At 46.5% G+C, this 9965-nt stretch overlaps 1 protein-coding gene across 1 annotated transcript; it reads left to right on the top strand.

Annotated features, from left to right (window-relative positions):
- The first annotated feature begins 834 nt into the window (after positions 1 to 834).
- Positions 835 to 5890, top strand: LOC127908839 (extracellular calcium-sensing receptor-like). Its single transcript, XM_052468533.1, has 6 exons — positions 835 to 1052; positions 1350 to 1650; positions 1748 to 2536; positions 2835 to 3062; positions 3295 to 3418; positions 3559 to 5890. The coding sequence occupies exons 1-6, from the start codon at positions 835 to 837 to the stop codon at positions 4473 to 4475; spliced, it is 2577 nt and encodes an 858-aa protein (XP_052324493.1). The 3' UTR covers positions 4476 to 5890.
- Positions 5891 to 9965: the final 4075 nt, after the last annotated feature.

Raw genomic sequence — 9965 nt, 5'->3', positions numbered from 1 at the left:
GAAGCCCTAGGAACTGCAATCTGAGAGGTCTTCCTTTTATATTCACATTCTCAGCCATTGTAATCAGTGGTGAGCTGAAAATGAAAATTCTGGATGGGATTGTCCTCAAGTTTTCGCTTGCCATATTAGTTGTGTTATACTCACAGACATTGTTTTATCTGTTTAGGAAACTCGAGAGTGCTTTCTATCTATATGCATATCCAAGCTTCTGGGCTTGAGTAACAGGCAGTACTTTGGGAACCTTATTTATTAATAATAAATCTGTATTTACAAAGACGGCCTACCCCAGACGACACTGAAATAATTGTGAATTGTGCAATGGGACTCCCAATCACAGCCAGATGTGATATAGGCTGGAATCGAACCAGGGACTGTAGTGACACCTCCTGTTGAAGTGTGTCAAATATGTTTGAAAACACTATGTTAAAAGAACTGGTTGGGCTTGTCCCTAGGATTACCAAAAGACAAAGAGCTGGATCAGTGGTTCACCAATCAGGGCCTTCTTTGCGACCATCGGGTTACGTACCCGGGACAAACCATGAGCGAGACAAAAACCTTGTCTATGATGAGAGAGGGAGTTGGGATACTGACAGAGGCTGCACTTATCTATCCACTGCTTGCTCAAATTAGCAGCGTAACCCAGCCTCTGTCACTATCCCACCTCCCTCTCTCATCCTGTACCCCGGGGACACAATAAACACTAGAACCACATCCCACTCGTTGAGAGGGAGTGTATGGGCAGTTCCAGCGTCTTTTACGGGGCACTTTCACCTCTATAAAAGAGGAACCCTTCTGTCTGCCCTCCCAGACACAGGTGCCCTGCTGAAGGCTGGCATGGCACTTAGTACAGGAGTGGTTCTCCGGCTGCTGATGGTGGTGATCAGGGGTATAGCTGCTCCAGCCCCAATCTGCTCTCTGCTGGGCCAACCCGCTCTGCCTCTCCTGTCTGCCGAGGGGGACATCAACATTGGGGCAGTGTTCCCTCTACATAGGAATGCCCTCTTCAAGGTCCATTCGTTCACCTCCAGACCAGAGAAAACACCCTGTATCAGGTATGTGTTGAAAAACAATTATCTGTGGGAACTTTTAGCTGTTAGGGAATATTTCTCATCAGGATCGATTTTTTTTGTGTCTCACTGAAATTAGGCACAGTGCTTAATAACACTATTGTAATTGATCTCTGCATTTATTTTTTGGACAAAACAATTATACAAATTGTTTCTGTGATACTAAACACAATACTCAACCCATCTCGAATGAATATATCAGTTTTGCTGGTATATGTGATTGTGGCATATGAGATTCCTGGCTTCAATTAACTTGTTTTTTGGTTTGTTTCCGCTGTCCAGTTTAGACCAACGTGAGTTCCAGTTTGCACAGACCCTGATCTTTGCCCTGGAGGAGATCAACAACAGCAGTGATCTGCTCCCAGGGCTGTCTCTGGGTTACCAGGTCTATGACTCCTGTAGCTATGCCCCCCTTGCCATCCACTCAGCCCTGGCGCTGATGAACAGCCCTGGGCCTGAGGACAGCCTGGGAGACCCTTCCTCCTGTTCCAGATCTCCAGCCGTGTTGGGTATTGTAGGGGAGTCAAGCTCCACATCCACCATCGGAATATCATCCCTGGTCGGACCATTCAACATCCCTGTGGTGAGACACCTTCTGGTTGTGGCTCTTTAGAGGTAGTTTCATCAATGTCAGCTATGTATGAAAGATCAATTCAAATCTTCCCGTTTCTTCCACACAGATCAGCCACTTTGCCACCTGTGCTTGTCTGAGTAACAAAAAAAAGTTCCCCTCCTTCTTCAGAACCATCCCCAGTGACTTCTACCAGAGCAGAGCCCTGGCAAAGCTGGTCAAACACTTTGGATGGAACTGGGTGGGAGTGGTGAACAGCAACAATGACTATGGAAACAACGGCATGGCCACATTCATGGAGGCAGCGTGGCATGAAGGGGTCTGTGTAGAGTACCAAGAGTCCATCCACCGCACAGACCCCAGAGAGAAGCTCCTGGAAGTCGTCAAGGTCATCCGGAGGGCCACAGCTAGGGTGGTGGTACTGTTCTTGACCTTGGGGGAACTCATCCCCCTGATGAATGAGATGGCCCTGGAGGGAGACCCAGGGCTGCAGTGGGTGGGCAGCGAGGCCTGGATCACAGCCAGAATGCTGACGGAGAACAAGGCCTACAGCTTCCTGAGGGGGGCGGTGGGCTTTGCCATCAGGAATGCCAGGCTGGATGGTCTGGAGGGATTCCTAGACAAGGTGCACCCCTCCCAGGCGCCAGACAACACCCTGCTCAGGGAGTTCTGGGAGACTGTGTTCAAGTGCTCATTCGAGGGGGGCAGCAGCACACTGTGCACAGGAACAGAGAGCTTAGCAAAGCTGAAGAACCAATACACTGACATGTCAGAGCTGAGAATATCCAGTAAAGTGTACACAGCTGTATATGCCATTGCACACGCTCTGCACAACCTACTGACAGACTTAAAGAATGACACAGACAGTGGCAAAAGACCAGTCTACACACCACAGCAGGTGAGCAAGCTCCAGATACAACAAAACATAAATAACATATCATATGAATCATCCCACTCTCTGTGTCTCTCTCTGTGTATCTCTCTGTGTCTCTCTCTGTGTCTCTCTCTGTGTCTCTCTGTCTCTCTGTCTCTGTCTAACTCTCTCTCTCTCTGTGACTCTCTGTCTGTCTGTCTGGCTGGCTGGCTGGCTGGCTCTCTCTCTCTCTGGCTGGCTCTCTCTCTCTCTCTCTGGCTCTCTCTGGCTGGCTGTCTGGCTGGCTTTCTGGCTCTCTCCCTCTCCCCATGTTGTTGAGCAGGTGCTACAGTACCTAAAGGAGGTGAGGTTTAGAGTAAAGACAGGAGAGGAGATCTGGTTTGATGATAACGGAGATGTGGTGGCGTGCTACGACCTAGTGAACTGGCAGCAGGAGGAGGATGGGACCCTGCAGTTCCATGTTGTGGGGCTGTATGATTCCTCGATGCCCCCTGAACAGCGCATTACCTTCAACAAGGGAAAACTGGTCTGGGTCGGGGGCAAGGCAGAGGTAGGACTAAATACATGTTGAATATGTTGCAAAAGCATTACACATGCATACCTCAAACCACTGCAAATGTAAAACATGCATTCTATAATGTATATATAATCCACATAGTCTATCTCAATTTTCTTCTTTTGCATTGGTAATATAACTTCCATAAGTAGTGACATTAAAACATTTCTGCACGTTTATTTATATAAAATACACCAATATTCAGGCATGTTGTATTTCTCTACAGGCACCTGCAGCAGTGTGCAGTGAGAGCTGTCCCACAGGCACTCGTAAGGCTGTACAGAAAGGAAAGCCTGTATGCTGTTATGACTGTGTACCATGTGCGGAGGGAGAGATCAGTAATATCACAGGTAATATATAATGCATTTAGGGCTACCTTCAATACTTTCAAGCTCTGTCACTGCCCAACAAGACTAATAGATATCAAAAAACACATGACACAGTGACACACTGATTCATGGAATAAAATGACTTTTTAATCCTTTTACAGATTCTAACGGCTGCTATCGATGTGATTTGGAGTATTGGTCAAATGAAAAAAGGGACCGCTGTGTGTTGAAACCAGTTGAATTCCTCTCCTATGAAGAAATGATGGGCACAGTTCTGGTGTTTTTCTCCTTACTGGGGTCCGGTGTTACTACTCTGGTAGCTGTTGTGTTTTCAATTCATAAGGACACTCCCATCGTCAGGGCCAACAACTCTGAGCTGAGCTTCCTGCTGCTCTTCTCCTTGACTCTGTGTTTTCTGTGTTCTCTTACTTTCATTGGCCGGCCCTCTGAGTGGTCCTGTATGCTGCGCCACACAGCGTTTGGGATCACCTTCGTCCTCTGCATGTCTTGTGTTCTGGGGAAAACAATAGTGGTGTTGATGGCCTTCAGGGCTACACTTCCAGGCAGTAATATCATGAAATGGTTTGGTCCTCCACAGCAGAGACTCAGTGTTCTGGCTTTCACTCTCATACAGGTCCTGATCTGTGTACTTTGGTTAACAGTCTCCCCTCCTTTCCCCTACAAGAACATGAAGACTTATAAGGAAAAGGTCATTCTAGAGTGTGATGTGGGTTCAGCTATTGGTTTCTGGGCTGTGTTGGGGTATATAGGACTCCTGGCTCTCTTGTGCTTTGTGCTGGCTTTTCTGGCTCGAAAGCTGCCTGATAACTTCAATGAGGCCAAATTCATCACCTTCAGCATGCTCATATTCTGTGCAGTCTGGATCACCTTTATCCCAGCTTATGTCAGCTCTCCTGGGAAGTTCACTGTAGCTGTAGAGATATTTGCTATTCTGGCCTCCAGTTTTGGTTTACTTTTCTGCATATTTGCTCCTAAATGTTTCATTATATTGCTGAGGCCAGAGCAAAACACCAAGAAACATATGATGGGGAAGACATCCAATGATATACGATATTAAAGAAACATATTTTGGGAAAGGCGTCAACCAAAGCCCTTCAGGATGAATAGTGACCATTGGCCTATTCAAACTCTTTCTATAATAAACACAGACACATCGTATCTAAGTCAGTCATGGGTTAAATTCATCCACAGACACATCATATCTAAGTCAGTCATGGGTTAACCTCATCCACAGACACATCGTATCTAAGTCAGTCATGGGTTAAACTCATCCACAGACACATCATATCTAAGTCAGTCATGGGTTAACCTCATCCACAGACACATCATATCTAAGTCAGTCATGGGTTAACCTCATCCACAGACACATCATATCTAAGTCAGTCATGGGTTAAACTCATCCACAGACACATCATATCTAAGTCAGTAATGGGTTAACCTCATCCACAGGCTCAATTGATACCGAAAAATAGAGCCTGGAAACACTGTACAATGAAGTGTTACTTGAAAGGGGAAGGGTTCAAATCAAGGCAGGATAGAGAGCCTGCTACAGTTTGACTATGAACACTGCAGAAAACCTCACAATGATCATATGACTTTTAGGAAGCACAAACTGATTCTGAGTTCGGGCATATTTCTTATTTTATTTATTTCACCTTCATTTAACCAGGTAGGCTAGTTGAGATGAAGTGCTCATTTACAAATGCGACCTGGCCAAGATAAAGCAAAGCAGTGCGACACAAACAACAACACAGAGTTACACATGGAACAAACAAACATGGAGTCAATAATACAATACAGTGTGTGCAAATGAGGTAGGATGAGGGAGGTAAGACAATAAATAGGCCATAGTAGATACATAATTACAATATAGAATTTAAACACTGGTGTGATAATATGTGCAGAAGATGAATGTGCAAGTAGAGATACTGGGGTACTAAAGGAGCAAAATAAGACATTTGCATGTGAGAGATAGACGTGAACTCACTTCCTTGTTTAGCCTAATTCGTTTGCAGAGGGCAGGTTCTAAGGGTTTTGTTGGATGGTGATGGACTGAGATATCAGCCAATGTAAATCTGCTCCTGCCATGGGCTCCATTCCGGTCTCTTCATGAGACATTGTGAGAGATGGTTCGAAAGAGAAAGAGCCGGCTGGTAGACGAGATCTGTCACATGTACATGGATGTTAAATAAGTTCTGAACACACATCCAACAGCACATTATGCCAAGCAGCCATATCTACATGGGTGTGGTCGCACATTATCAAAGTCAAGACAATAATTTTGACATAGCCTATGTTTCTCACTGCTCTACCCCAGCAGCCACTGACAGCCTGCTGTGCTTCCACAGGCCCCCTCAGTGACTCCCTCAGTGACTGCTGCTGTCCAGTCCAGGTCCAGATCAGGAGCCCACACACAAGCCCCTTACTGAGCCTCTGTCTCACAGGCCTGCTCTGGACAAGCATGGTCTACTATCTCATCAAAAACAACATTGACTTCTTAAACCTCTCCTCATAGGACTTTTGGCCACAACCCAATGGGTGTCAATACACTAATGGGCATGTGGCATTCATACCCCATCAACACATAGCAAGGCCTCAGTGAAATGTGTTATAAAGAATATATGTGTATTTTCCATGTATGGTGTAATGTATTGGCTACCCTTCATGTAATATTACAGTGGTTGTAATAAACAATTCAGCTGTCTAATATCTCTAGATCTCAGTCTTACTTGAATTATCACAGCGCTAGAGAAAGACACAAATAAATGAAAATGCTAGAATGGTAATTTTCTATGACATTTAACATTACATTTAAGTCATTTAGCAGACGCTCTTATCCAGAGCGACTTACAAATTGGTGCATTCACCTTATGAATGTGGAACAGCCACTTTACAATAGTGCATCTAAATCTTTTAAGGGGGGTGAGAAGGATTACTTTATCCTATCCTAGGTATTCCTTAAAGAGGTGGGGTTTCAGGTGTCTCCTGAAGGTGGTGATTGACTCCGCTGTCCTGGCATCGTGAGGGAGTTTGTTCCACCATTGGGGGCCAGAGCAGCGAACAGTTTTGACTGGGCTGAGCGGGAACTGTACTTCCTCAGTGGTAGGGAGGCGAGCAGGCCAGAGGTGGATAATATATGCCATTTAGCTGACGCTTTTATCCAAAGCGACTTACAGTCATGTGTGCATACATTCTACGTATGGGTGGTCCCGGGAATCGAACCCACTACCCTGGCGTTACAAGCGCCATGCTCTACCAACTGAGCCACAGAAGGACCACAATGAACGCAGTGCCCTTGTTTGGGTGTAGGGCCTGATCAGAGCCTGGAGGTACTGAGGTGCCGTTCCCCTCACAGCTCCGTAGGCAAGCACCATGGTCTTGTAGCGGATGCGAGCTTCAACTGGAAGCCAGTGGAGAGAGCGGAGGAGCGGGGTGACGTGAGAGAACTTGGGAAGGTTGAACACCAGACGGGCTGCGGCGTTCTGGATGAGTTGTAGGGGTTTAATGGCACAGGCAGGGAGCCCAGCCAACAGCGAGTTGCAGTAATCCAGACGGGAGATGACAAGTGCCTGGATTAGGACCTGCGCCGCTTCCTGTGTGAGGCAGGGTCGTACTCTGCGGATGTTGTAGAGCATGAACCTACAGGAACGGGCCACCGCCTTGATGTTAGTTGAGAACGACAGGGTGTTGTCCAGGATCACGCCAAGGTTCTTAGCGCTCTGGGAGGAGGACACAATGGAGTTGTCAACCGTGATGGCGAGATCATGGAACGGGCAGTCCTTCCCCGGGAGGAAGAGCAGCTCCGTCTTGCCGAGGTTCAGCTTGAGGTGGTGATCCGTCATCCACACTGATATGTCTGCCAGACATGCAGAGATGCGATTCGCCACCTGGTCATCAGAAGGGGGAAAGGAGAAGATTAATTGTGTGTCGTCTGCATAGCAATGATAGGAGAGACCATGTGAGGTTATGACAGAGCCAAGTGACTTGGTGTATAGCGAGAATAGGAGAGGGCCTAGAACAGAGCCCTGGGGGACACCAGTGGTGAGAGCGCGTGGTGAGGAGACAGATTCTCGCCACGCCACCTGGTAGGAGCGACCTGTCAGGTAGGACGCAATCCAAGCGTGGGCCGCGCCGGAGATGCCCAACTCGGAGAGGAGGATCTGATGGTTCACAGTATCGAAGGCAGCCGATAGGTCTAGAAGGATGAGAGCAGAGGAAAGAGAGTTAGCTTTAGCAGTGCGGAGCGCCTCCGTGATACAGAGAAGAGCAGTCTCAGTTGAGTGACTAGTCTTGAAACCTGACTGATTTGGATCAAGAAGGTCATTCTGAGAGAGATAGCGGGAGAGCTGGCCAAGGACGGCACGTTCAAGAGATTTGGAGAGAAAAGAAAGAAGGGATACTGGTCTGTAGTTGTTGACATCGGAGGGATCGAGTGTAGGTTTTTTCAGAAGGGGGTGCAACTCTCGCTCTCTTGAAGACGGAAGGGACGTAGCCAGCGGTCAGGGATGAGTTGATGAGCGAGGTGAGGTAAGGGAGAAGGTCTCCGGAAATGGTCTGGAGAAGAGAGGAGGGGATAGGGTCAAGCGGGCAGGTTGTTGGGCGGCCGGCCGTCACAAGACGCGAGATTTCATCTGGAGAGAGGGGAGAAAGAGGTCAGAGCACAGGGTAGGGCAGTGTGAGCAGAACCAGCGGTGTCGTTTGACTTAGCAACGAGGATCGGATGTCGTCGACCTTCTTTTCAAAATGGTTGACGATGTCATCTGCAGAGAGGAGGAGGGGGAGGGGAGGAGGATTCAGGAGGGAGGAGAAGGTGGCAAAGAGCTTCCTAGGGTTAGAGGCAGATGCTTGGAATTTAGAGTGGTAGAAAGTGGCTTTAGCAGCAGAGACATGAATTGTGTAACTCGCTTCAGCTTGCCAAATGTATCTGTATGTAGTAGTAGTAGTAGAAACAATGGTAATAGTAAATCAAATCAAATCAAATTGTATTAGTCACATGCGCTGAATTCAACTGGTCTGGACTTTACGGTGAAATGCTTACTTTCAAGCCCCAAACCAACAATGCAGTTCTAAGAAATATGGATAAGAATAAGAAATTAAATTAACAAGTAATTAAAGAGCAGCAGTAAAATAACAATAGTGAGACTATATACAGGGGGTACTAGTATAGAGTCAACGTGCGGGGGCACCGTTGGTTATTAATGTAACTATGCATACATGATGACAACAGAGAGTAGCAGCGGTGTAAAATAGGGTTCTCTTATGGAGACAGTCAAATAACAATTTTGGAACACCTGGGAACGGGAGGAGGAGAAGGAGGAGAAGTAGATGTAGTACCTGTAGGCCTAGTAGTAGTAGTAGGCCTAGTAGTAGTAGTAGGCCTAGTAGTATTAGTTGTAGTAGTAGTGGTAGTAGGCCGAGTAGTAGTAGTTGTGGTAGTAGGCCGAGTGGTAGTATTAGTAGTAGTAGTAGTGGTAGTAGTAGTAGTGGTAGTGGTAGAAGTAGTAGTGGTAGTAGGCCTAGTCGTAGTAGTAGTAGTATTAGTGGTAGTAGTAGTAGTAGTAGTAGTAGTAGTGGTAGTAGTCATAGTGGTAGTACAGGTAGTAGGCCTAGTGGTAGTGGTAGTAGGCCTAGTGGTAGTAGTAGTAGTGGTAGTAGCCCTATTGGTAGTAGACCGAGTGGTAGTAGCCCTAGTTGTAGTAGGCCTAGTGGTAGTAGTAGTAGTAGTGGTAGTATCCATAGTGGTATTGTTTGTAGTAGTAGTATTTGAAGTAGTAGTGGTAGTGCTGGTAGTAGTTGTAGTATTAGGCCTTGTGGTATTAGTAGTAGTTGTGATAGTCGTTGTGGTAGTAGACCTAGTGGTAGTGGGAGTTGTGGTAGTAGCCCTAGTGGTAGTAGCTCTATTGGTATTAGTAGTTGTGGTGGTAGTAGTAGTTGTGGTATTATCCCTAGTGGAAGTAGCCCTAGTGGTATTTGCCCTAGTGATAGTAGCCCTAGTGGTAGTTGTGGTAGTAGGCCTAGTAGAAGTTGTGGTAGTAGCCGTAGTGGTAGTAGCCCTAGTGGTAGTAGCCCTAGTAGTAGTTGTGGTAGTAGGCCTAGTGGTGGTAGTAGAAGTTGTGGTAGTAGGCCTAGTGATGGTAGTTGTAGTAAGCCTAGTGGTAGTTTATCTAGTGGTAGTAGTAGTGTAAGTTGTAGTTTTGGTAGTACGCCATGTGGTATTAGTAGTTGTGGTAGTAGACCTTGTGGTGGTAGTGGTAGTAGGCTTTGTGGTAGTATACCTAGTGGTAGTAGTAGTTGTAGTAGTAGTGGTAGTAGTAGTTGTGGTAGTAGGGCAAGTGGAATTAGTAGTTGTGGTAGTAGACCTAGTAGTAGTAGTAATAGTCGAGGTAGTTGGCCTAGTGGTAGTAGAACTAGTGGTAGTAGTGGTAGTTGGCCTAGTGGTAGTAGACCTAGTGGTAGTAGTACTAGTAGAGGTAGTTGGCCTAGTGGTAGTAGTAATAGTAGAGGTAATTGGCCTAGTGGTAGTAGACCTAGTGGTAGTAGTAATAGT

This window comes from Oncorhynchus keta, chromosome 18 (genome assembly GCF_023373465.1).
Source record: "Oncorhynchus keta strain PuntledgeMale-10-30-2019 chromosome 18, Oket_V2, whole genome shotgun sequence".
NCBI lineage: Eukaryota > Metazoa > Chordata > Actinopteri > Salmoniformes > Salmonidae > Oncorhynchus > Oncorhynchus keta.
Note: the sequence above shows the minus strand (reverse complement) of the source record. Positions and strands in the feature narration are given on the sequence as shown.